At 48.8% G+C, this 27,868-nt stretch overlaps 1 protein-coding gene across 1 annotated transcript; it reads right to left on the bottom strand.

The window, feature by feature from the left end:
* Window positions 1-166: 166 nt before the first annotated feature.
* On the bottom strand, window positions 167-27,695 carry kcnt1a (potassium sodium-activated channel subfamily T member 1a). The gene is made up of 31 exons (XM_067250302.1): window positions 27,535-27,695; window positions 24,018-24,179; window positions 17,161-17,240; window positions 16,535-16,673; window positions 16,000-16,047; window positions 15,299-15,347; window positions 15,119-15,178; window positions 14,814-14,888; window positions 13,161-13,244; window positions 12,920-13,014; window positions 12,618-12,798; window positions 11,973-12,137; window positions 10,902-11,038; window positions 9,473-9,536; window positions 9,180-9,288; window positions 8,411-8,519; window positions 6,369-6,518; window positions 5,800-6,023; window positions 5,455-5,671; window positions 4,976-5,081; window positions 4,671-4,843; window positions 3,351-3,422; window positions 2,995-3,129; window positions 2,427-2,538; window positions 2,140-2,241; window positions 1,709-1,792; window positions 1,381-1,509; window positions 977-1,274; window positions 604-666; window positions 424-508; window positions 167-284 (listed from the first exon to the last, which is right to left on the bottom strand). The coding sequence occupies exons 1-31, from the start codon at window positions 27,693-27,695 to the stop codon at window positions 167-169; spliced, it is 3,786 nt and encodes a 1,261-aa protein (XP_067106403.1).
* Between the last annotated feature and the right edge of the window lie 173 nt (window positions 27,696-27,868).

The following is a 27,868-nucleotide window of genomic DNA, read 5'->3' as shown; positions in this document are numbered from 1 at the left end:
TTGGTACCGGCTTCCATAGGCACTCTTAGGTAAACCAGCACCAGGGGGTGCCCAAGTATCTCTGCAGGACCAGAACCGCACAAAACCACCTGTCCACCATGGTACCAGTCCAGGACCCAGTGCTTGGTGAGTCTCTACCCAGGGACGAGGGGGTCCAGGGCAGGTATCAGAGATGTGTGTCGTCCCTGGAGCCTGTGCTGGACTCCTGCCTCTCCCTCACACTGCTGCTCAGCAGGGGGGGCTCACCTGGGACGTGGGCCAGGGGATCCGATCGGATCAGGTACCTGGGAGAGGGAATCAATTACACACTACACAGCGCCATACACACATACACCCACTTGTGCACCACCATGCAGACCGTTAAACAGCCCCCCCCCCAATAAAAAAGCATGCACACACACACACAAATACAGGGATACATACACAACATCATTAATCTCCAATCTGGTGTCAGGGGAGGGATTGATGAGCACGTAGGAGAGTGTGTTCTGTTGATCGTTTAGCTCGTCTGGAACACAAGCATGACAACCCAGTGTCAGGACAAAGTCACATGTCAGAAGGTCATAGATGGCCCTACTGGCGGTGGAGCATGGTTGTGTTTACCTTGTAGGTAACCCAGGTTTACTCGGTTCATCACGTCACTGGCTGTCAGATTAGCGACGTCCTCTACAGACAGAGAGACAGACACACAGACAGACAGAGAGACAGACACACAGACAGACAGACAGACACACACACAGACATACACACAGACAGACACAGACAGACAGACAGACAGACACAGACACACACACAGACAGACACACAGACACACAGACAGACACACAAACAGACAGCAGACAGACAAACACACAGAGAAAAGGTAAACAAAGCACAGTGGATTTTCCATTACTACATAGTATATTAATGTCAATAATACTAATCAAAAATAATGATAATATCAAACAGAATCTGAGGAAGAGGGCTGCGTCCTCACCGTATCCGGAGGTGGGCAGGCCCAGGTGTCTCATGCGGTTCCGGACCAGCTCCGACAGCTCCTCCCTCTCTGAGCGTCTGTACAGGCTGAGGCGCTGCTGGGCCATGCGCTGGGCGTGGTCCCGGATGGGGTCGCGGCCTGCGGGCGCCGGGCGCCTCGCGCTCTTCTTGCTCAGGCGCCTCGCCCACTGCATGCTCTTCTTCCTCAGCAGCGGATACTCCGATTGGTCGCTGCTGCGGGACTCCTCCCCCCTCTCCCTGGGGTCCTCGCACTCGTCCACGCTGATTGACACCTGGGACTGGGAGGGAGGCACGGTCTCATTGACTTTGTTAGCACTTAGGGACCTGCCGCCCGCCACACAGGAACAGCGCCTAGAGACCCTCTTGGCCCCAGCGCCAGCTCACCTCAGAGGTGGGAAAGATATGAGACTCGGTGCGGTAGATGCCGATGGGAATCTCAGCGCTGGAGGAGCAGAGCTTCTGGAACAGTCTACCATACGTCCGTATCCACAGGTCCTCCTCCGTCACCTTCATCTGAGAGACAGGCACGAAACGGGTCCTGAGATTTGTTCGAGCGCTCTCTCTCTCTCTCCCCCTGTCTTTTTCTCTCTCTCTCTCTCTCTTCCATTTGTCATGCACTTTCTTTTTTCTCTTTCCTCTCTCTCTTTTCTCTGTCTCTCTCTTACACACACACACACACACACACACACACACACACACAGAGATGACTCACAGCGCAGAGGTATCCTGACCCTGGTGTGGTGTCCAGGCCCAACAGCAGTCTGGCAATGAGGATCATGTAATCTTTCACAAACGACTGACCGAGAAACACGACACTCAGTTAGTCACTCATTTCCTCAAGACAACTCGCCAGGGCTGTTCCACGTGCATGCTGGGGAACGCAGTGATGTTGAACAATTCCTACAAATAGACTGTCCACTAGAGGGCCCTATTGTCCTAGAAATACAGCTCCTGTAACTACAGCACCACATATCTCATTTTGACATGACATTTAGGGTGGGGGTTAGGGTCTGGGGAAGGGTTTGTGTAAGGGTTGGAGTTAGGGTGAGGCTAAGGAAATGGTAAGGCTAAGTGAGGGTGTGGTTAGGGTGAGGGTTAAGGGTTAAGGGGGTTAGCGTTAAGGGACAGTAACAGAATCCTAACCTGGTAGAGCAGAGTATCCAACATGCTGATGCTGAAGACTCTCCCGGCAGCGAAGGGAAGCCGGAACATGAAGGCCAGATTAGAACCTTTATCTCGTTCCTTCTGAAACAGGACACACACACACACGGCTTAGAAAGCTAACCACGCTGCTTCTCAGAGACGCAGAGTGCCAACGCCAGAGTCTGAACACTCGGGTCATGCCTCACCTCTACCTCTCGCCTTTTGTTTTTTTTTTATCCTCTTACCATCACCTCCTCCCCTCCTCCCCTCGTCATCCTTCCCCTCACCTTCTCCAGCTTGGAGAGAGCCAGGGAGTAGCAGTCCTTGGCCCGGAACTGCATGAACCTCATGTTGGAAGGGTGAGTGAGCTCCGTAATGATGCTGAGACTGGGGAACAGTCTAGGGGGGGGGGGGGGGGGGTGAGGGAGGGAGGGGGGTGGTTAGTGACGGGGAGAGGGGCGGGGCACGAGGGGGCGAAGTGAGAGACATTGAGAAATAGGGAAAGTAAAAACAGATTCAAGCAGGGCTCTGATTTACATAATTGCGTTCAGAATAATCCGTTTGATTATGAATGCTCTGTGCTATGCTATATGAACCCAGGCTTTAATAAGCCTACAGAGAAGGAAGAAGAGGGAGATACCAAAAATGAGAGAAAGGGAAACAGAGAGACAGACACAGAGAGACAGACACAGACAGACAGACAGACAGACAGAAAGAGACAGACAGAGACAGAGAGAGAGACAGAGGGAGACAGACAGACAGAGACAGACAGAGAGAGAGAGAGAGAGAGAGAGAGAGAGAGAGAGAGAGACAGAGACAGAGGGAGACAGACAGAGACAGACGGAGAGATGTCACCTGAACATAGTCTGAACATTGACGATGGTCTTGGCGTCGGCCATGTAGTCCTCCTCTGCGCTCATCGTGCTCTCCTTGTCCACCACCACCAGGTTGTCAGCGTAGATGATGCCACACTGCAGCAGACTGTCCAGACTGGCATACACACACACACACATGCACACACACATGCAAGCACACAACAAGCATCTTAGGTGTCATTGCAGTAAGCATCACAATGCTAGGTATATTCTTGTGAGTTTTTAGTAACTCCCTGTCAAGTGTGAACTTAGTTGGGGCAATATATTTTCTAAATCGAGCCACAAATAACAGGTACGTTTAATCAGCAGTGTGTCCAATAAAAGAGAGCATCTTACTTGTCAATGGTTCCAGCCATGTAGTAGACCATAGGGAAACAGCAGATGGCCTCCAGGAAGTGGTTGTCTGGACTACAGGAAGCATAGACACATGCTTCTCTGTTACAGTAATCATTAGTGAGGTAGCAGGCCTGAGACATTACAGGAAGCCAACATCAGCTTAGGGTTTATTCTATGATATGTAGGAAAGGTGAATTTGTGTTTGGCCGTGATCTCAGGCCGTGATCTCAGGCCGTGATCTCAGGCCCCTGGCACTGATCTCAGGCCCCTGGCCCTGATCTCAGGCCCCTGGCCCTGATCTCTGGCCCCTGGCCCTGATCTCTGGCCCCTGGCCGTGATCTCAGGCCCCTGGCCGTGATCTCAGGCCCCTGGCCCTGATTTCAGGCCCCTGGCCCTGATCTTTGGCGCCTGGCCCTGATCTCTGGCCCCTCGCCCTGATCTCAGGCCCCTGGCCCTGGCCCTGATCTCTGGCCCCTGGCCCTGGCCCTGATCTCTGGCCCCTGGCCCTGATCTCAGGCCCCTGGCCCTGGCCCTGATCTCTGGCCCCTGGCCCTGATCTCTGGCCCCTGGCCCTGATCTCAGGCCCCTGGCCCTGGCCCTGATCTCTGGCCCCTGGCCCTGGCCCTGATCTCTGGCCCCTGGCCCTGATCTCTGGCCCCTGGCCCTGGCCCTGATCTCTGGCCCCTGGCCCTGATCTCTGGCCCTGGCCCTGATCTCTGGCCCTGGCCCTGGCCCCTGGCCCCTGCTACAGAGATACAGCAGATTTCTCTTTGTTCCCTCGCACACACACGTTTCAAACGTGTGTACCCTTTCTCTCTACAAAGGGTAGAGAGAAAGTGTTTTTGTGTGTGTATGTGTGTGGTTGTGTGTGTGTGCGTGCGTGTGAACGTTTAAGACGGTCTTTATGAGACGGACACATCGCCGTTGACGCGGAACCCTTTCTTTCTCCATTATTTATATATTTATTATATAAGAATACATGTTTCTCTTTTCATCCCTGCTCGGAGCAACGTATGTGAGACAGGTTCAAGGTAGGGCAGGGTAACTATGGCAACCATGCAGGGGCTGAGGAGCGTTCGGTACGTTTCTTCTCCCTCTGTCACTCACAACCTAATTTGTTACACCGAGAGAGCAGCCCACCTCAGGGACAAACAATGGCAGTCCTCACCACACTTAACTGTCCACGCAACTGAAAGTGCACAATGGCATCGTTTGTGTTAGCAGTGTGACTGTGTGTTTTGTTTGTTACTTTTACCATACCGTGTGTACTGTACATCTCTAGTGTGTGTGTGTGTGTGTGTGTGTCTCTCTCTCTCTCACGGGTTGTCCAGCAGCAGCACGATGGGGTTGAGCTCCTTGCGGGGGCGGTAGTAGGCCCTAAGAGGTACCACAAAGTTATACAGGCCGTTCCCTGCCGTCTCTGCAGACACGATGATCAGCTTGTTCTTAAAGCCGTACGCCTTAGCGTCCTCAAAGCTGTTGTGTCTGCAACCCTGGAGGGAGACGGGACAGACGCACGTTTCAAATTCACAAAGTGTGTGTGTGTTAGTGTGTGTGTGTTAGTGTGTGTGCTGTGTGTGTGTGTGTGCTGTGTGTATGCGTGTGTGCTGTGTGAGTGTTCTGACCTGGTCGAGCCGCAGGCAGCAGAAGGGAGCTTTCTGTACCAACAGGTGGCAGAGCGTGGGGGAGCTCCCGATGTACGGGGAATTAGGGGGATATCCTTTCATATACCTGGCAACACAATACATACAATTCAATATCACTTAAAATAAAATAATGGTAAGCAACAACCACACATTTACGCCTCTCTTCCTTTACAGATATACATTTATATGTATATTGTATACTACAATCCACAAGGGGGCACTATAGTTCCTTGTGTATCTTTCAGCACTAACTTTATGAACTCATTTAACTTGACATGAATGACAGGTGATAAACATTGAAAAACATGCAGACCTTCAGAAACACAATCTATCGCTCCATTTTACTCTCTCTCACACACACACACACACACACACACACACACACACACACACACACACACACACACACACACACACACACACACGCACACACACAACTACACACTATCCTCACTCACTCAGTGGAGGAAGATCCTTTCTCGTCGGAGAAGGTACTGTCATCCTCTGATTGGTCACTAAGCAGGTCACATGGCAGGATGGAGGAGGAGTCGGCGATCTCCAGGACGGGAGCAATGCTTGGACGCCTACTGCCTGCACCGTTTACAGTGGGAGGGGCCAACTTCCCACCCGAGTAGTCTGGCGGGCTGGTGTTTTGGAGATCCATGGCAACTGTACCTGCAGATGCAGTATGCCAACCACCTGAGTTACTATGGCAACCAAGGACACCCGTTTCACATCCCTCCAGCTTTCTCATCCCCTTCACTTATTACAGTAACAACCCCCCCCCCCCCCCCCCCCCTCACCCATGCTGGCTATGATGCTGTGAACGGGGAGGCGGGACGGCCCATCGTAGCCCCGCCCCTTCTTCTCCGCTCCTTCCTGGTTGAAGATAAAGGCGGAGTTCTCCTCCTTGGTGATGTTGATGTAGTAGCAGGTGTCGTTGGCAGCCATGATGTGGCGAGGGCCCGGGTTCAGCAGGATGCTCTTGTTGTCCTCGCGCTTCACCCCGATCAGACACACACCGTACCTGTACGCACACGCAAACAGTTGGGACTTGTGATGGATCCCGTGCAGTTGTCGTTCCCCGCTCACCACACACCACCCCCACACACCACCCCCACACACCACCCCCACACACCACCCCCACCCACCACCCCCACACACCACCCCCACCCACACACACCACCCCCACCCACCACACACCACCCCCACCCACCACACACCACCCCCACCCACCACCCCCACACACCACCCCCACACACACCACCCCCACCCACCACCCACCACCCCCACACCCCACCCCCACCACCACCCCCCACTGCGGAGCCCTCCGCCCCAGTTTGAACTGTGGCATTGTCAGCTCTCAACGTACTTCTTGTGAGCGTGGAAGGACGCGTAGGTGAAGCTCTTCCCGTCGTACTCCCCGAAGAACTTGCTGTCGCACAGGCAGATGTGGTAGACCTCGTTGCCGGAGCAACAGCCGTACATCCTCTGCCACTGCTCGGGAGACTGCTGACCTTCTCTGGTGACGTCACCACAGCAACACAACACATGTCTCATACACTCCATAATAAACCATGAAATACCAGGCCATCTCGCATTTGCAGACACATTTGATGAGTGTACCACTCATCCCTCCACACACACACACACACACACACACACACACACACACACGCAGCATCCCCTACGCCGCTCTCAACACCCCCACGTCCTCCATCCAGATCAAGGTGTCCCTCGTTTGCCAGGTTCCCTGACTCGGCTCCCCCTCTGATTGGTGAACAGGATCTTGACAGGCTAATCTCTCACTGATCTTGCCAGGCTGCCAATCTGACCTGGGTCATTAACTCCAGTAATTACCCCTCTTTAAGCCTATCCAGGAGAACCGAGAAGTGTCCGGGGATAATTATCCCTATCCCACTCATGACTCAACAGACCCTCATCACCTCAGACTCTTAGGGTTACTCTAACCTGGTTCATCTCTGTGGAGTTTGTGTGCTTCATTATCCAAAACATGGAGCAGGACTCTCCTGGGTTCTCCAACACTGGAGAGCTGTAGAGCTATAGACACTTGTGCCCCCCAGCTGTTGCAAACCCGATTTAGCTTGTCAACCAACAAATGAACAGAATCAGGTGTGTTAAATAAGGGTTTGGTTAACGTGTTTGAAAATAGTACAGTACAGAGCGTAGCTGTGTATAAATAATTTTGCTTGTTTTGGGGGCATTTTAAGTGTGACAATTCATGAAATGTGGGTCGCAGAAAAATATTTTAAGTGTAGGTCTGTGCGAGTCAGTCGGAAAATAAAATGTTACTGAGCACCGCATGTATGGATTGGCGTGTATGATTTGGGCAAACATTGAGCAGCTTGATTATATTATGAGTTTCACTCCCTAGTTTCCTCATGTGTTTATTGGGCCGCCGGGATCAGCGCGGCGCCCGCTGAGGCGCTAACCATCGATTCCCTCCTCAGAACAATTCACCCCCCGTCATTATCATCAGAGATGGGACGCAGGCAGGAAACAGGTAGGAAGCAGGCGGGCCTCAAACTGAGAAAGCCGCTCTCCCGCTGTCTCCCTGCTCTGTCTGACGAACCAGCCTGCTGATGAATCCCCCGTTTCCATTAAGCGGACAAAAGCTGTTTGTTGCTCTCTGATCCGTGGGAGAGAGAGAGTGCCTTTCTGGCTGCGGTGGGCTGCAGAGGAGGACTGTGTCTCCGTGGAGGGTCTGTCAGACAACAAAACACTGGTCTGGGAGTGGAGTCGGAAGCCCAGAGCAGTGCAGAGGGCCTGCGGCTCGATTCAGAGACACACTTAACGTTGTGACTCCTGGGGAAAAGATTGAGGTTTCACCTCCCTCCAAATGTACTCTCTTGTGTCGCCCTCTTTCTCTCTATCCTCTCATTCATACTGAATGAAGAGCAACTACCAAGGAACGGCAGCAGATATCCACTCTCCTTTTACGGACACAAAAGAAAGACACCTTTTCTCCGTTCAAAAGAGAGAGGGAGTTCTAGGACACTCAGCCATTCAGACAGAGCAGACCTTTTTCGAATTAATGCTACGTATGCTGTTCCATAACACGTTCACTGTGGGCCTGACCATAGATGTACACATGCATACACATTCATTTAAAAGCAGTATTAAAGTGAGTATGGAGGGGTATCGCTCAGTGGTCGAGCATTTGACTGAAGATCAAGAGGCTGCAGGTTGAAATCCCTGCGTGTTGCTTTGAATCAAAGTGTCTGCCAAACGCACACACGATTTACATTATTATTAATACACAGTCTCCTCACAGGTTGTGGTAAAGGGCTAATGTTGGGAATTTGTTGCTTGTGTTATAGAATTAAAAGGGAAAAAGGCGTGTGTGTGTGTGTGTGGGTGTGTGTGTGGGTCCATGGGGGCGGGGGGACTCACTGTCCTCTGGAGGTGTGCACCAGCAGGGTGACCAGGGTGGAGGTGGCCGGACACACGCAGTTCAGAGCCAACATGGCGTACTTGAACTCCTCCTCACACACCACGTGGTCTGGGTCAGAACGCAGGAAACACGGAGAGGAGCATCAGAACAAGGCTGGCAGGTTTAACATTGAGAGCTTGCTTGTGGAAGGAAGACAGGAAGGAGGGGATATTGTAAAGGATCCTATCAAGTGGGGCTCACCGGGTAGAGCCCACACCACATAGGCTAAGACATTTAGACATTTAGTCATTTAGCAGACGCTCTTATCCAGAGCGACTTACAGTAAGTACAGGGACATTCTCCCCGAGGCAAGTAGGGTGAAGTGCCTTGCCCAAGGACACAACGTCATCTTGCACGGCCGGGAATCGAACTGGCAACCTTCTGATTACAAGCCCGCTTCCCTAACCGCTCAGCCACCTGACTCCCTCGCTAAGGCCTTGACGTAAGGGGCCAATCCAGCCGGGGCCATTTCCTTCCACCTCTCCCTACGTTTCCTGTCTCTCTCCACTGTCACTATCACATCAAAGCTTAAAAAATCCTCTTTCAGAAATAGATGGATGATCCAGTCAGGGCACTGACGGCCCCTAGTCACAGTAGCAGATGCCCATGGTCCTATAAGGAGAAGGCTACAGTGTACCTTACCTATAGAAGAAGCGTATCATAACACAGGCGGGAGGCTCGCCACTTAAGGTTATTGTAGTGAGAGACGACGTGTGTGAGAATGTTCACCAGCAAATTTGACGTGGAACTTGTTCTCTGGTTTGAGGATCTGGACATAGAGGGGGCAGTTGGGAGCAAAGTCCTTCACCGCCCAGGCTCTGAGGATGGTCTGGTGGTCCTGCGGACACACACACACACACACGTGCGTGTTGCTTCATCACTCACTCTATTCAATAACTTGATAATCTTATATTGACAGAATCAAATAAGTGGTTCATTTAGTTCTATAGTGTTCAGTTGATTATGGATTTTGTCTTAGTTATTTAATTAACGGAGGATCGATCGGTCGGAGGTGTTCTTACAGCAGCCATGCGGTCCACCTCGTTCCGACTGCTCAGGATAAAACAAGCTTCTGCGTCATCCATCCTGCCAATCAAACAATAACAGTCAGAGCGTTCAGGCAATCATAACAGAGCAGCCAGGAAGTTAAGCCAATCAGAACTGCACAAACTGTCGATTCACCCTATCAGAGATGAATGGATGGGACAGTCATGCCAATAAGGGGAGAGTACAAAATGTAAGTTCACAAGATAGACGGTTGTAGAGGAGAGGCGTGTGGGTGGCCTGTAACAGAGCCAAAGAAAGGATGTCAGCTCACCACAACACACCCACTCCTCTCTCTCTCTCTCTCTCTCTCTCTCTCTCTCTCTCTCTCTCTCTCTCTCTCTCTCTCTCTCTCTCCCCCTCCCTCCCTCCCTCCCTCCCTCCCTCCCTCCCTCCCTCCCTCCCTCCCTCCCTCCCTCTGTCTGTCTCTCTCTCTCTATTCTCTAACAAAGGTGTTTCTCCTGCTGTGTTTGCTCCAGCAACACACAGCTGATATTTATGATTTGATAACATTGAAATAGAGAAGTTCCTTTTAGAGCGTTGTGGGTTCTCACAGACAATGGAAATGAAAGGTTATTTGTATAGCGTTAAAAGAAATACAATCTCAAATATCAGTATGTCTGTGTGTTTGCATGTGCGTGTGTGGTGGGGAGTGTGTGAGTGTGTGTGTGCATGTTTCTGAGCATGTGTATGAGTGTGTGCACTGTGGCATGTGTGTGGATGTGGGTGTTGATGTGGGTCCTATACTCGGTGTGTGTTTCCTGTAGGTTTCTGTGTGTGTGTGTGTGTGAATGTGTGTGTGTGTGTGTGTGTGTGTGTGTGGGTGCGTGTGACGCATACCCGGTAACATATTCCATGTCATCTGTACAGAGTGAGTGTGTTCTGGTTTAAAACAGTTCCACTGAACTCTGCCTGTCGGTCCTGCACATTGCAGGAAGGACAGAGACCATGGATGTGTGGTCTCTCTCCTCTCATATCAGCCAGGTCAAAGAGGAACATGGCAAGGGACAGAGAGATGGAGAGGGTTGGAGGAATAGAAGGAGGGATGGAGCGTTAAAAGGGTGGAGGGCTGGAAGGATGGAGAGCTGGTGGGATGGACAGAGGGAGGGATGGAGGGATGGAGAGCTGGTGGGATGGACAGAGGGAGGGATGGAGGTTTACAGGCATAGAAGGATGGAGGAACACAGGGATGGAGGGATGATGAGACAAAAATAGAGAAGGGCAAGAGAAATAGAGCAGGAGAAGACATCCAAACACCAGGGATCGAGAAGGCATGTCGGATAGACAGTGGTGTATAAAATCTGGATAGAATATAAAACCACAGGCTATTTATTGACTTGTAAGTGAGTCTGGTACTGTCTCTGTCTGCTGGGGGACCTGGGAGGGATCACCTGGAAGCCCACTCACTTGGCTCTCATGAGATCCTGGTCTTTGAGGACGGAGCCCTGCAGATAGATGACCCTCTGGGACCACAGGGGGATCTGGAGCACTCGCCGCACCGGGAGGTCCATCTCACTGGGGCACAGGATCACCACGTAGTAGTCCTGCGGGGCCACAGTGGAGGACATCCCGTCATTCATCCACACACCACTATCGCTGCCCTCATCCATCACTATCGCTGCCCTCATCCACCACTATCGCTGCCCTCATCCACCACTATCGCTGCCCTCATCCATCACTATCGCTGCCCTCATCCACCACTATCGCTGCCCTCATCCACCACTATCGCTGCCCTCATCCATCACTATCGCTGCCCTCATCCACCACTATCGCTGCCCTCATCCACCACTATCGCTGCCCTCATCCATCACTATCGCTGCCCTCATCCATCACTATCGCTGCCCTCATCCACCACTATCGCTGCCCTCATCCATCACTATCGCTGCCCTCATCCATCACTATCGCTGCCCTCATCCACCACTATCGCTGCCCTCATCCATCACTATCGCTGCCCTCATCCACCACTATCGCTGCCCTCATCCATCACTATCGCTGCCCTCATCCATCACTATCGCTGCCCTCATCCATCACTATCACTCCCCTCATCCATCATCACCACCGTCATCCTCGTCGTCTTCGTCATCATCCCAGTCCTCGTCGTCATCCTCACCCTCCGTATCATTTTGAATATCAATGGACGTCAAAGGCAGTCAGATGTAATGAGGTCATATTCGGCATATCTCAGAGGTGTTAAATGTTGTGTTAATAAATGGCTGTGGTTACAGTTATCTGAGGTCAGTGGTCTGACAGGTTGGTCTGAATCACTGTGTAAAGTCTGGCTGCTGTCATCCCCATTTCAACCCTCTCCTCTTCCATGTTTGTGCTGCTCTATGTCAACAGAGGAGAAGTGAACTTGCTGACAACGCTTTTCCCTGTATGCTCTGTGTACACTTTGCTTTTGACGCGTGTCCATGTGTGTGTATGTGTGTATACTGTATTTGTGTGCGCGTGTGTGTGTGTGCCAAGTATATATCTAACCTGCAGTCGTGGGTGAGCGTAGAACTCGTTGAGGAAGTCCATGAGCAGGTCGATCTTCAGCGTGCTCACGCACAGCACCACGTGCTTTTCAGTCTGGGCGCGGTGGCGGCTGTAGTTCCCGCCAGACTTCTGACGCTCCATCCACAGGTAGATCAGCTCTTCAAACTGAGATGGTCACACATGAACATCACACAGAAACATCACATATAAACATCACACGGAAACATCAAACATTGACATCAAATGTTAACACCAAATGTTAACATCAAACGTAAACAAGGATAAGCAACGTCAACTTAATTGACCAAAAGTCAAACTGATGACCTTGACCCCGACCTCTCCGTCTCCCTTGGCTGGTTTGATTGGATGTCTTATCTGCCCTGTTGTGATGCTCAGACTGTTCTTATCTGATTGGCTCCCGTAGTAGAATATAGCTTTGGCCATGGCCACCTCAGAGCTGAATGTGTTCAACTGTATATTCAACTGGTAGACGCGAGAGACATGACTTGACTCCAAAAATGTATTGTCCACAATGTTTTAGGAAACCTGCTCAAGGCTATGACGGGCTGGACGTTTTGCCTGAAAACAGATCTAAATAGAAATAGAATCATTGATGTAACGTGTGCTACAATTCCAGCCTCCCACCTGTAGAGGGAGAACCACCAGAGCCACGCAGATCATGATGACCACCAGCAGCTGCGAGGGCCAGATGCGGGGCGTCACGTCCCCGAAGCCCACGGTGGAGAAGGTCACGATGCAGAAGTAAAAGGCGTTGAAGAGAGAAAGGTTCTTCCCTGCTCTCTCCAGGTGCTGGATCCCACACGTCCTACAAGACGGACGGAGGGATGAATAGGACAAACTTAACCGGGGGACTGGGTGGGGTCAGGGGCTGGGGGCCAGAGGTCTAAGGGCTAGAGGCCATGGATTGGAGGTCGAAGGTGACTCACCCAGTGAAGACGAGGCAGAGCAAGGTGCAGATCAGGATGAGGACCTGGTTGAACATGGCTGAGTTGGTCCTCTGGATGGCTCTGTGGAAATCATTCTGTGGAGGAAGGAGGAACTTGCTAGAACTCTTACCCTCCAAGTAAAGTATTCTGCTGGTGCAGAGAAACAAGCTAACTCTATTATGCACGGCTGGTGGATCTTCAGTATGTTCACAAGATCACGCACCACAAAACCAAAACTCACAATCATGTTCTCCAGGGCGCACTTGGCCAGCCAGCAGTTGAGGAACACCGGAATGAAGATGTTCCTTATCGGAGGCCAGAAGATCTGAGGAGAACAGTGCTAATTTGAGACAGTTCCATTTATCTTCCCAAACATCCCTGATCTAAGAATACCTCAACCTAGGCTTAGCAGCCCTCCTACCCACCCGCTGAGTTTCAACTGGGAAATGACCAAAAACAAACACCGCTTCAGTCAGCTTCCCTACTGAAAAGACCAGCAAGAGGATGGCGGAGGCGCTTTATACCAATCCATCATGTTTCCATCATTTGGATTAGCGAGTCCTACTCTATTGTGCTTGATATTGCATTTTATCCTGGATATGCAGCAACACAGCATATTCCTTAATACATTGCTGCAAAAGACAATGTGTTGACTCATGCCTCAGAGGAACCAGACATAACTCGACGTAAATATAGACAGTGCAGGCAGTGTAGTCGCACTGGGGCCCGTGCGGTCGGAGGGCCCGTCGAGAGCGGGCCCTCCAGCTCGGAAGTTGGGAGAAGAGCAGCGGGTTCACCTTCTCTTGAATTGTCAGCTTTGGAAATATGCCGAATTCAATGTGATATTCGCGTGATATTCACTTGCTATTTATACCCTATTTTTATACCCTATTAATACGCTTTTATTTGAATGTGCGAGAAATACAGAGCGCACTTTCCTCATGCCACTCAATGCCCTCAGAGGCTCAGAGCTAGAAGTAAGCAGCTCATGTCAAAGTGACCACTTTGTTTACATTAACGCGTGTCAAAGCGCAATCCATGGTCCTGATAGGTTTCTCTTGACCTCTGTACTTTACCAATATAATAGTCTAAGTAGGCCTAACTCATTCAACTGTCAAATTCAACACATTGTTGGTAAAATATATTTACGCTTAATGGTGCATGTGTGTGTTTCATAACCAACTAACTAGTGTGTATATACACGCTAATATACACGCTAGTTAGTTAGTTATGAAACACACCAGCCCTACTATATAAATATACATTTACATTTAGTCATTTAGCAGACACTCTTATCCAGAGTGACTTACAGTAAGTACAGGGACATTCCCTTCGAGGCAAGTAGGGTAAAGTGCCTTGCCCAAGGACACAACGTCATTTGGCACGGCCAGGAATCGAACTGGCACTAGCCCGATTCCCTAACAGCTCAGCCACCTGACTCCGAATATAGCATTATATAGGGCCTGTCATAATGACGTGCACTGGGGCCCGTGGTAACAAGCCCACACCGCTGAGAGGAACGCATGCCCCGAAGACAGCAGGATGCCCACCCCCCCACACCCTGCAGGAAGCGCAACACAGGTTTGACAGGTTTTCATTTTTAAACCTAATTAAGTGCCAGAGATGACATTCACGACTTGGACTCCCACAGGGCTTTTCAACAGGACAAGGAAGTAGCGAAGGATGCGGTGAAGAGACGTCCTTCACAAGGTCTCTTCACTGACAGACTTGATATCCTGCTGCTTTCCCCTGTCCTCCTCCAGCCCTCATTGTGTGACGACGGTACAATAGAGGAAGCTGGTGAACAGTATGGACACGCAGCCGAGTCTCACTGTTCCACTGCGATGGAAAGAGCTACGGTAACAAAGAGTATTGAGATGCAGCCGAGGCGTACCGTGATGATGAAGGGGACGGTGTTGATCATCTCTAGAAGGAAGGACACCTGGAAGATCTGCTCCCAAATGTTCCCCTGAAAGCCACACACACACACACACACACACACACACACTTCTCAGTCAACAGTCTCATCTGTCATTATTGTAATACCCTGTAATTATCATTAAGTCTACATCCTTTATGTGCCTGGGTAAATTATTTGTGCCAATCACATTAATTATGGTTTGTTAATATTCCAGATTGACTCTGTGTGAAATGGACCTGTCTGAAAGAATTGTGTGTGTGTGTGTGTGTGTATCTCACCTTGTAGCTCAGATACATCAGTAACATGGCCTCCAGGTAACTGATAATGGCCACAATCACCTGAGAGACACGGTACATTTCATCTCACTTTATCTTCCCATTTCATCATTTCTCTACCATCTCTCTTGTTTCTTTCATAAACCCCTCTTCCCTCAGTGTCTGATCTGCTGTGGGGCTCACCTGGATGGCCCACACAGGAACCTTCCGGTCCACCCAGAAGATCAGCTCCCTGCGGACAGGGGAGCACAGAGCTACTGTAACACACACCCATGTATGCACACATACACACTATACACACACACACATATACACACATATACACAGATATATACAGATATATACACACATATACACACTATACGCACACACACACACAGGACACACCAACACACTCACAGATAAACAGGGCACAGTCACACACACAGTACATGAACACACACACACACACACAGGACACACAAACACACAATGGTTTAGGCACTGTATCTCTGCAGTAAACCTATTATTTAACCACACACATACAGACAGCACTAATCTAAGCACATACCTTACATAACCTCCTTGGTATTGATAGTGTTCTAAACAGACTGTGTACTGCAACCAATTGCAGCCCTACATTACATGATATGCTTTGTTATGATCTAATACTTCCTCCTGTTTCATCTATCATTTTTCAGCTGTACAAAAACATACACTTTCACCATCTGTTCAGTAAGGAAAGTCTAATGATTAATAAGTGTATGATCAAATGGGGGGGGGGGGGCTTTCCACACGGAGAGAATCACCACAAACACTGGAGGCTAAAAATCCATTCAAAGGGATACATCGATATCTCCCTCCCTCCATTCCTTCCAGGGACAGATGTAACACCCTCCTCTCACCAGTTTATCTCGTTGTCCTGGGAGGAGCTGTTCAACTGGCAGTTCACACTGGAGACAAGAGAGACAGGGGGAGGCGAAAGGAGGACGAGGAGGTGGGGAGAGCGAGATTGAGAGAGAGAATGAGAGAGATGCAGGGAGACAGAGCGTGAAAGAGAGTGAGAGACAGAATGAAAGGAAGGAGACCGAGAGAGAGAGAACATGAAGGAACGGGGGGGGGGGGGTAATAGAGGGACAGAGGAGAGAAAGAGGGTGAAATGATGATGAGTGTTTGTGTAAAATGGTGAAGAGCGCGACAGACAAATAAAACCAGAGAAGATAATCATAGAGGCACGATGTGTGTGTGTGTGTGGTGTGTGTATGTGTCGACGGAAAAGAGGGAAAAACGGATTTGGGGTTGGCAGGGTGAAGAAGAAAAAGAGAGACAGATAATAATTAATGTGAGAGGTGATCAGCAGGTCACTGACAAGAAGGTCCTCCAGATAACAAGTACAAAGCAGAAGGTTGAGTACTGAGGTTAGAGTACATTTGATCTGACCTCCCATTGGTGCCGTTGGCCCGCTGGCCTGGGTGGAGGTTGGCCCCGCTGGCACAGGGGTTGTCTGTCATTACTCTGATGATGTACAGGAGGCAGGTCAGCAGCTTCAGGGAGAAGTTAAACACTCGGATCCTTAGACCTGCGGAGCACCGTAGACAAGGGAGTAGAAAGAGGTGTGTGTGTGTTTATGAGAGGTGAGTGTGTGTGTAATATACACATTGACCTTCACACCAGCTACAAGGCCAAACTTAGACATACAAGTAGGAGGATGCGCTGCAGTGCTAGAGGAGGCGTCCATGCTACCTCACTTCAACATCAAACACATCCAAGGGTACACAAGTCCTTTGTTACTGACCATAAGCCAATTAGAGTAGCATTTCCCAGTCAATGCACAAACCAAACACACCTCAAGAAACCTTTCAAGTACAAGTCATTGGTGTATTTGACCCAAGTGTGACAAGGTCTCTTATTAGGCAGGGTCAGAATTCAATGGTCCTGTTTCTTTGACGACGAGAGCTCCCATATCATCATCAGTCTGTACATCTTCAGAGGGCCCTGGACTCAATCACTTGTTTTTACAAGCTGAGATCGCCCCTAAAGATGAATAGGAGAGCCAGTCAACTTACTTGATCTTTGGTTCTTGATGAAAAAGAGCTTCAGTCTCTCCTTGAAGGTGTTTTCGTTCACATAAAACTCCACCTGCACCCTGGAGAGAGAGAGACATTGGTAAACAGCCACACACACACACACCTATACACATACTGTACACTGACAAACATACACACATTCACTTCCTAACATCTTCACACTGTTAAATGTAAACTGATGTTAAACAAATAGCCATCCAAAGCTCAACTGACTTGTTGTAAATATTCACAGTGTTGTTCCTAATAGCCTGCCTGAGGATTCAAACATAATTACCAGTCTTCGTACCTCACTCACACACTGTCCCACATGCACACACACACACACACACACCCACACACAGAAACACGCACGCATACTCACACGGGATTATGCACACATACACACACCTGAATATCCACTCACACACACCCACCCACCCTCCCACACACACTACACACACAGACGTGAAATCCGATTATGACTTCATCTTCTCTAAAGGTCCGGAGAAAGCAGCCACACATCTGGGTAATGCAGGCTTCTTAACAGTGTTTGATGAACGGACCAAATAACACGTGTGTGTGTGAGTGAGTGACTGTTAACTATGTGTGACAGAGGGAGGCAGAGAGAGAAACCGACAGTGAGGAGCCGAAAGAGAAGACTAAAGACTAAAGAGGAAAACAGAGCAACAGAGACACATTTTAGAGCGCTTGCCAGAACATTCTATAAGGATAGCCATAAAAGGCTTTGCAAGTGGCATTAAATAAACCCAAAGTACCTAAGGGAAAAAAGAGAAGGACAGTTGGGGACAGAGAGGGAGGCAGCACTGTGGTTCAACAATGATCTAGATTTACAGGATGCAACGGTAAAATCATTCTAAGTTTATCCCTGCATGGAGAGAAGGGTGACGGCAATGGTGCCATGTTGGATCTTCCTACCTGTACACTGGGACAGACAAAGTACATGGTTGAAATAGCATCACAGGGATTTAGGTTTCAGTTCATCACTTAGCTGTCAGTTCCCACAAGACACTCTTCCTATACATTGAGGACATAGTAGCAGAGAGAGGGAGAGATGGAGTGAGAGGAAGGGAACGGGAACGTTTGGGGGAGAGAGAAAGAAAGAGAGAGGGGGAGAGTTGGAGACAGAGAGATGTGGGGAGAGAGAATGAGAGAGAGAACGACAGACAGAGAGAGAGAGAGAGAGAGAGAGAGAGAGAGACACCCTCTTTCTACCGACACCAAACGAGTCCTGGTTTTGTTTTTCCCACAAGCTGAAGAGCCACGTTATGGTGTCACTCTGTATTCCCAGTAAGGCAAGTGCCAACTTCAAGCAACAACATGGCCGACAAGGGTTGCTCATAGCTTTGCAAGCACACACTGGCGTCAAAACACGAGTGGTCCAATGACTATGTGCCGCTCATCATGACTACTATGAACGATAATTACGTTCAAGAACAACGGTAATTAACAAATATGTTTTGATTTACAATCAACAAAAGTTCTTTGCTGAAGATAAGTAAAAAAAAAAAAAGATGGCAGTCACAAATTTAGGTAGTACTTGGTGGGTCACAATAATCCTACCCCCAGCCCTGGACATAAGTGGACTGCTTCTACACCAGCGAAGAGTTGGTGCCGCTCTGGAACCAGCTTTCCCGGCCGTGAACTGGTTCTTTTGTTGTTGAAATGCAAAGGACTGGTTCAAGATAGGGCACCGGCTGCGAAACAGCCCTCAACTTCGTCGGTGGAAAAGGGGGTGAGATAGAGAGAGATGGAGAGAAAGAGGCAGTAGTAAAAAGCGTGCTGTCGTGCCAGTTTCTGATGGCGGCCTTTGGTGAGACTGATTGTACAGTGGAGACAAAGGGACACAAACAGTTGGTTTGAAGACTGACAGAAACAGCCATTTCAGGCTTCAGCAGAACTGCTGGTGATTGTAGCCGACCCATTTAAAGCTGTCAGGAAGTGAGAGGGTCAGAGGGCCAGAGAGAGGGGGTGATCAGAGAGAGGGGAGGGGGGGGGGTCAGAGAGAGAGGGGAGGGGGGGGTCAGAGAGAGAGGGGAGGGGGGGGTCAGAGAGAGGGGGAGTTGGAGAGAGAGGTGGAGAGAAGGAGCCAAAAAGGGACTGGGAGTGAAACAGAGTCAGAGTTATTGATTGGTCCAACATCTCATCACTGCGCACGCACACACAAACACAAACACAAAAACACACGGGTACACACGCACACGTACACTCGGCAGGCACGCGCAAACACAAAAACACACGCATACACACACGCACACATACACACACACACACACAACCACTTACAGAGAATAACCCAACAAAAGAAGATCGAAAATAGAGGCATCCATTTCATTGGATTTGGTTGTTTCATTATAGGAGGTTATTACAGAGAATCAAGCTAATGACCCTCGACCCAGGCCTCTGGAGAACAATAACGTCCACCATCCCTGTCAAGTATTTACACTTAGTGGCCTATCAGCGTCAAACAGATGTGTTTCCATGGAGATCGTGGCCCCGAGAAAGTAATTAGGTACTTCATGATCATAATTGCTGCAAACCAAGTGCGACAACATTACAGTACGCGCTTGAGACAGCTATTGTTTGATAATAAAAGGCGACACGCTTGGATGGGGCGAGTTATCAAAGAATCAGCATGACGAACTATCATTTCAGTGAAATATGGGGAAGTCAGTTATGCCAAAGTAACACCAAAACCCTGAAAACCACATTACTGCTCATATTTGATGTTTTTAGAGGTAGGCTGTATAGCTGTTTACCAAAAGGTTCAATACGAATAGTGGTACACGGGTAAATCTTGTTAAAAACAACATGCTAACGGTTTAGTCTCACAATAGTCATCTAAGCGCATGCACATACAACTTTAAAATGACTATAGTTTAAAAGAAGAATATCTTATTTTAAACTATAGTCGGCTTTTATAAAAGATTGGCCTATATGTTTTACTAGATTGGCTTTAAAAGCCAATCTAGTAAAACATAAAAGCCAATCTAGTAAAACATATAAGCTACTGGTTCATCAATCTCACATTGATTGCCTGAACATGGGCTCAATACACTGCAGTAAAGAAGACCTGCAGTACACGCGAGCAGTTTCTGCTGAAAAACTAGTTGATTTATGTAAACTAATACACATCTTTCAGAGTGTGTATGCACGGAAAAGGTACCTTTGCCCCGCATCACTTCCAAAAGAGTCCAGCCTCCAAGTGGCCAAGCCTGGGCTAACCCAGGTTGGAATCTGCGTCTTTGAATCCATTGTGTTGTTGGTTTCAACGGGTTTCTCATTGGTGACTGACCGGAGAACACCTGTGGCCGTTCGTGTTGTTGGAATGATGCGCGCTCTCAACACATGTTCCCACCAAGCGCGCCACCAACACCACATCCTGATGTAGGAGACCAGACATCGCGCACACTGACGCGCATTACTGGAAATAGTTTAAAACCGCTCCTCAAAGCGCTCTTCGAAAACCCAGTACCCTCAGTAGGCTACCCAGTATTATGTATGACTCACGTAGATGAAACGAGGGAAGTTGACGCGCTCATCGCAGTGTTTATGTAACGACAACTAAAGGAAACAGGGGACTGTGCATAAAAAGCTGCCTGAGACTTATGTTCAATTTAATTGTCCGTGTTTGAGATACTGAACTGGAAGAACGTCAAATACGAAGAACTACTTGTGTTGTCTCAAGTCTGATCTTTCTGCCTGTCAAGTTCAGCAGCAGCAGGTCTCAGGTGCACGATGTGCCATAGCAATTATAGTGCTACGCGCTATATACGCACGCGCACACACGCACTCAAACACACACACGCACATAGCATATTCTACCAGAAACCTCTCTCTCTCTCTCTCTCTCTCTCTCTCTCTCTCTCTCTCTCTCTCTCTCTCTCTCTCTCTCTCTCTCTCTCCATGCTGCTCCTAATGGCTTTGCGTGGTTGATCGTCCTGTTGCCACAGCAACATTGCTAGACTGGAATAACCCAAACTGGCGCATAGCATTCTCTGTCTTTGTACTGTATCTACTTTCTGCTGCTGCTCACAGTCTTATACACTTAACACCCGAAGACAGAAAGGCTGCTTACACAATGATACCTCACACACACAAAGCACACACTGTAGCCCAAACAATCTCTTGGAGCCCAACACAATCGAAACAGCACGCACATCAGAACACACATACACTGAACACACTCCCACTGAACACACACACTGAATATACACGCACATACACACATGCCTGTAGAAAAACACAAACACACGCAACCAAGTATACCTGTGCACACACACACAATTGCTCAAACACTTGCACACATACCGTTACACACACAGGCACACACACACACAAACTATCTCTGTCATCTCTAATCCCTTCTCTGCAATAACCTGCTGGACACATGTTCTCTGTGTGTGGAGGTGTTGACCCACTCACTGATACACTCACTGACACAATGAGTCAGTTTCTCTCAGAAAAACGCACACAGACAGTGGCTGAACCGGGCTCACTTAACCCTCGCCCACACAGACAGGGGGAACTCTCTCTCACTCACTCACTCCCGCCCCGACCGTCTCCGTCACCCAGCCTCATCCCTCCTACCCACTCTTTCTTTCTTTCTCTCTCTCTCTCTCTCTCTCTCTCTCTCTCTCTCTCTCTCTCTCTCTCTCCTCTCTCTCTCTCTCTCTCTCTCTCTCTCTTCCACCCTTCATCCCTCCTTCGTGCTCTCTCTCTTTCCCCCCTTCCCCTTTTTTTAACTTGTATTTCTGCAATCTTACACCTATTTTAGCTGTCACTGTCTCTCTTTTCATCCATCCATCCATCCCTTCCTCTCTCCCAATTACATCTCAGAATTTGCACACAAAGGGATATATACTGTAAGTCTGTCCACCCTTGCCAGACAGCTGCGTTGTCATCACTACCATTTTAAAGACGGTGCACAGTAAACAGCTTTCAGCTTGGTCAACAATGGAGGGACGACAGAAGGAGAAAATACATAAAGGTTCAAACTGGAGATAGGGACAGGAAGGTTAACTGCTAATGCCACCTGGGTCCCCATCTTTTAGTGCTGGACGTTTGTCATTCCCACCCAGTCAGGCACAGAGAGAGAGAAAATGAAAAAAAGAGAGAGAAAAAAAACATAAATAATGACTGGTAGAGAGAAACAGCCGGAGAGAGAATGAGAGAGGGAAATGGGAAAGGAAGTGAGAGTATGTGTGTGACTGTGAGAGAGAGTGAGAGAGATTGCAAGAGAGAGAGAGAGAGACATAGAGCAGAAAGAGAGAGAAATGAGAGAGAGAGGTGAGTTGTTATCTGTAGGTTTGACGTGGGCCTTTGTGTGTCGGACCCACCGTAATAGCTTTGATGGATGTGAGTGAATAAGGCAGATGTGGCCGGTGACATTTACAGAGCTGCGGAGGAGACAGAGACGAGAGACCCCGAGAAACGCTCCGTAATTAATCCTGCCAGATACGCACATGCATGCACACACACACACGCACACCCATCTCTCTCTCTCTCTCTCTCTCTCTCTCTCTCTCTCTCTCACACACACACACAGTCCTTCATACAGTATCTACCTTCAGCAGCAGTGAAGTTCACACAGGCAGAGAAAAGGAAGTACTAAAGCTGTAAAGAAAAATACAGACTTCATAGAGAAAAAAACACGACTTCAAAGAAAAGGTTCACCGTAAACCCGTGCGTTACCAAATTTGTTTCTACTTTATCAACCCTGACTGTTAAATAAATACTGTTCATCTAATACAATAATATTAATATTAATAATTCTACAACTGAATAGAAATATATAAGTATTCTGTATACACTGTTGGGTAAGAAACGGTTCTACGGATCTCTCTGTACTTACTGTAAGTCGCTCTGGATAAGAGCATCTGCTAAATGACTCAATGTAAATGTAATCTTTCCAGAGAGTTGAAAGGACTACATAGTGACATAAAGACATAAACACCATAGAGTGTATTTATAAGTGATTCTGAAATGGTCTGTCAGTACCAAACGCGGAGAGATACATTTTATAGGAATTCAGGGGAAAAGATTGTGTGAGATCGGGGAACCACCCACCTAGCAGTGTGACGGCGGGGGGACGGGGGACGGGGGGATGGGGGGATGGGGGGCATATTGATCCACTTCTCACTGCTCACTGGGATTAGCTGCCCGACCACAGACTTATCGTTGAAAGACAGAAACAGTGGCTCCACTGTCACCTCCTGTGGTTAGTTCTAACAGCAGAACCTCTAAGTGCCACTCAGAAGAAGAAGAAAAACAAACCCCTTCATTGTGCAGCCTCTGCACCTCCCTCTCGCTCTCTCTTTTCACTTGCGTTATTTTACTCGTGCTTTCCTTCTTCTATCAAAACAGTGTTTGATCGTCTTACTATGGCAAAGGAAAGGTTTGTCCTCTGGCATGGTGCAAACCTTGCAAATGAACATAGATAATAGTTACTTTTTAGTTAGGTTTGCAAGAACATCGTAGTGGACGCCTTTCCTTCCTCTCTAGAACTGACAGTGCCAGCTGACATCTGAGCCTACAGCATGAGGAGACTCTGAGACACTTCAGCACCATGGACAGCGCCTACCATTCCTCACCCAGAAGCACAGTTCATAGCCTGCACCTCCCGGCCCTCCTATCATGTTGCAGTCCTTCCTCCAAAGCCTTCTTGCCTACACCTTCCTGCACCTCCTCTCGAAGTCTGCCTTTTGTACCTCGCCTGCTTTGCTCTTGCTCCCTGACCTCCTCGTACAGAAAGCCCTCGTTCTCCCTCTGCGCCTCCTCCCGCTTTGCTTACGCATCTCTAGAAGCTTCTCCGGCACCTCCTCCCCGCTGCCTCCTACCTGTCGTCGTTGTGGGAGCTCAGGTCTCCCAGCAGCAGGTCTCGGAAGCGGAAGCGTGGCTGCAGGGGGGGCACCTCGGTCTCCGCCTCCGTCTTAAGGGCAGAGATGTCCAAGAGGACCCCGCTGGAGCTGCTGCTGGTCCGGGGGGGCTCCGGAGAGGAGCTTTGTGGGGCGGGGCGGGCGGGGGAGGGGGGCAAAAGAGAGAGAGGCAGACGCAGAGTCAGACAACGGAAAGGAGGGTTGTGTTGAGGAAGGAAGGCAAAGGGAGCCGCTTGGACTGAGCGGAGGGAGGGTGGATAGGGGGGAGAGGGGGTTGATGGTAGGAAGGAAGGAGGGAGGAGAAAAGGGGAAGGGAGGGGGAGACAGGGTGTAACGGTCTATTCCGTCACATCTGTCCCCCGACTGGGACGAGCGTTTGCGGCGTCCCGCATCATCGAGTGGCTCTGGTCAGGGTATGTTTCATCAGTTATACTAACAACAGACCCCACTCATTCAGCATCAGCCCATGCCAGTATTATCAACCCTAGTGCAGATGGTCCTAGACAATGCAGTTAGTGTGTCTGAAGGTGCAGTATCCTGTATGCCTCATGTTGACTCATGCATACAATACTGCATAGTTCACATACAGGAACAAGTGTGTTGCCTAAGTACATGCTTGGAGGACCTGGTCATGCAGTTTCAGGAGCTTTGTCCCTCCATCCAATGCAGAAGAAGAAGAAGAAGAAGAAGAAAACCAACAGTACAAGAGGTTGATATCCAATCAGCAGTGCATTAGTACTGTATGGGAATGCTGCTGTTGAAGCAACAAATAATGTATTAATTCCCCAGAAAATGTAATAACACCGGAAAATGTAATACATTTCATTGATTCCATGTCTCGCACTGAGCTCTGACAGCTCTTAACATGCTGAGGAAGTTACCCCTATCGGGGGACCTGGGGTCAGATTGACATCTGCACTCCATGTCTTTAGTATGAGGTAAACGAGAGAGATCTGACCCTGGATCAGTCGATAAGGGTGAAGGCTGCCTCTTCCTATCCTACTGTATGGACTGAGGTGTGGAGCCCCTTCCACATCGTGGAGTCTTTGAGTGACACTTGGCATGCGTTAGGTAGGTACGGATGAAAGTAAGGAAGAGGGGATGGGGGGAAGGAGTTACCTGTCGCCATGGGAACAGTGTGTGTGCTGTGCTGGGGTCATGCCTGCCTCCCAAAGGTGGTGTGGGGGGGGGGGGGGGGGGGAGGGGGGCAGAAACCCAGTGTTTACAGTGAAAGAAGGATAAATGCACATAAGTAAAACAATTAAGAACAACCATTGGTTGACTTACCTCATAGTCCACACGTAAATACCTACCACACTGTAAATATTCTGAAATATCAATTTTAAAACAAACGTCAGTAGAGATTTTGGAACTAAGAGTCTGATGCTTCTCACTTTGTTGGGCGTCTTTCTAAACATGCAGAGCCCAACTAACCACTTCATATGACCCCTGTTCTGGTCAAGAGGCTCAGTAGCTGCTATTGTTCCTGCTCTGAGGCTTAAGGAGGAAGGATGAAGTCGCAGTCTGGATGAGATTGCTAATATGATTCAAGACCTGGACCTCCCCAATCACTTCTGAGAGTGCTCCGATGCCTCCCAATCTCAGAGCTAGGAGAGTATCTATGACCGGTCTTTAATACATCCCTATTAGAGTTCCGTGGTTTTGATGCTTTTCTCCGACTAATCCCTATGATTGGCACCTGGTTAGGGCCTCAAAAATCCCCTATCCAATTATCTTTTGATAGGTATGCAATGCTAATTGGCTAATCATTATCTGATGAGCTCAGAATGCTCAAACTGAGCCAGAGAGGAAATCAACAAACCGGGATTTCATATGGACGTTAATTAATTACTGGAGTATTCCCCCTTTCTCACCCCATATTAGTTAAAAATAGCAGAAACTGGAGCTACACACACACACACACAGTAAAATATCTAGGCACTCAGTGAAAACCCTGTGTGCACACAGAGAGGAAATCAACAAACCAGGATTTCATATGGACGTTAATTAATTACTGGAGTATTCCCCCTGCAGTTTGAAGGCTGTCTCTTGCAGCCTGGTTGACTAGCTGGCTGGTTCAGACGAGTCACTCTGATGACTGTCCCCAGTCTGGCTGCTTCTGGCTGGCAGAGTTTGACAAAGCACTGACCTCGCTAATGAATGGGTTCCTCAGCTTATAGCTATGGGGATGGAGAAAGAGGAGCAAACAGAGAGAGAGGCAGATGAAGAAAGAGAGAGAGAGAGAGAGAGAGGGGGAGAGAGAGAGAGAGAGAGAGAGAGAGAGAGAGAGAGAGAGAGAGAGAGAGAGAGAGAGAGAGAGAGAGAGAGGGAGAGAGAGAGTGATAGAGAGAGAGAATTACATAGAGAGGAAGAGAGAGAGAGGAAGAGAGATAGAGAGAGAGAGAGAGAGAGAGAGAGAGAGAGAGAGAGAGAGAGAGAGAGAGAGAGAGAGAGAGAGAGAGACGAAGAGCATGAAAGAGAGAGCGAGTGAGAGAGAGAGAGAGAGAGAGGAAGCGCATGAAAGAAAGAGAATGAGAGATGAGAAAACTCAATTTGTAATTCATTAGAAGAGCATCCTACCTCGTTATTGTATGTGTGTGTGTGTGCGTGTGTTTGTGTGTGTTTGTGTGCGTGTGTGTGTGTGTGTTTGTGTGTGTGTACGGGTCAGTATTCATGCAGGCTGTTCAAAAGACGAGCGTTTTATTTCCCAGTTGTTCCCACATTGATGTAAGGAACTCACCCCAGGGGCAACATGGATGACAATAGGCCCCATAATGCCTGGGAGTTCATGACAGGTTACATAAATATACTACCTGCTCCAATTATTATTCATGTACTAACATGGAGGTCTGTCTAGCATGATCGTTGAGCTAGCAGAAACACCCATAGATATCTATTCAGCTTTCTCACCCCATATTAGTTAAACATAGCAGAAACTGGAGCTACACACACACACACACACACAGTAAAATATCTAGGCACTCAGTGAAAACCCTGTGTGCACACACACGTACACACACATGAATGCACCTACTGTATGCATCAATACTGTACACACTTACACATACGTGCTGGCAAACACTCCTATATGCATGCACATACACGAACACACACACACACACACACTGGGTGGAGATGATGTTGCACTTTTAGAGGCAAATTTGATAATTCTGAGGTTATATTTTCATCCTACAGAAAGTCATACAGTTATATACCTGTGCTCACAGGCGCAGTCTATATGCTGCGAATCTTCTATTCTATTCTTCTAAATCTTCTATTTCATCTCAACTCAACTACAAATGTAGACTGAATGTGCATGGAGAAAATAGTTCACGGTTCAGAAAATATCGGCGGATAACTCGATAAAATTAAACTGCAACTTTTTTCAATTAAAATGCCAATCAGTCATATTTAGTATTTGTAGCATTCATTGTCATTTTAAGTAACATTATTATAGTAAGTGATAGTTTTTCTTTACCTGGGCGTGTGGTCGTGCGCAGTCCCATCATCGTACACAAACGTCTGGTTGGTGTAACATTCGCTGCACATTTTGGCCGGAGCTCCGGCAGTGCCGTCTGACGGGGGGTCTGTTGCTGTAAAGTTCCCCTCTTGAGAGTCGTTGTCCTGGGTTAATGGCATCGGAGGCTGGCCTGAGGTGGAGGTAACCCCTTGAGCAACCTCTCTCTCAAGGTGGTCGTATCAGCTTCCTCTGCGCATCTTCTCAGGTAGGTAGGTAGGTAGGTAGGTAAATAGGTGGATGTGTACTGTAGTGGTACAACCCTGCGGTCTTTAATTATTGTGGTGCAGGCGCG

This window comes from Osmerus mordax, chromosome 14 (genome assembly GCF_038355195.1).
Source record: "Osmerus mordax isolate fOsmMor3 chromosome 14, fOsmMor3.pri, whole genome shotgun sequence".
In the NCBI taxonomy this organism is placed as follows: domain Eukaryota; kingdom Metazoa; phylum Chordata; class Actinopteri; order Osmeriformes; family Osmeridae; genus Osmerus; species Osmerus mordax.
The sequence above is the reverse complement of the archived record's forward strand: the minus strand, read 5'-3'. Positions and strand labels throughout refer to the sequence as shown.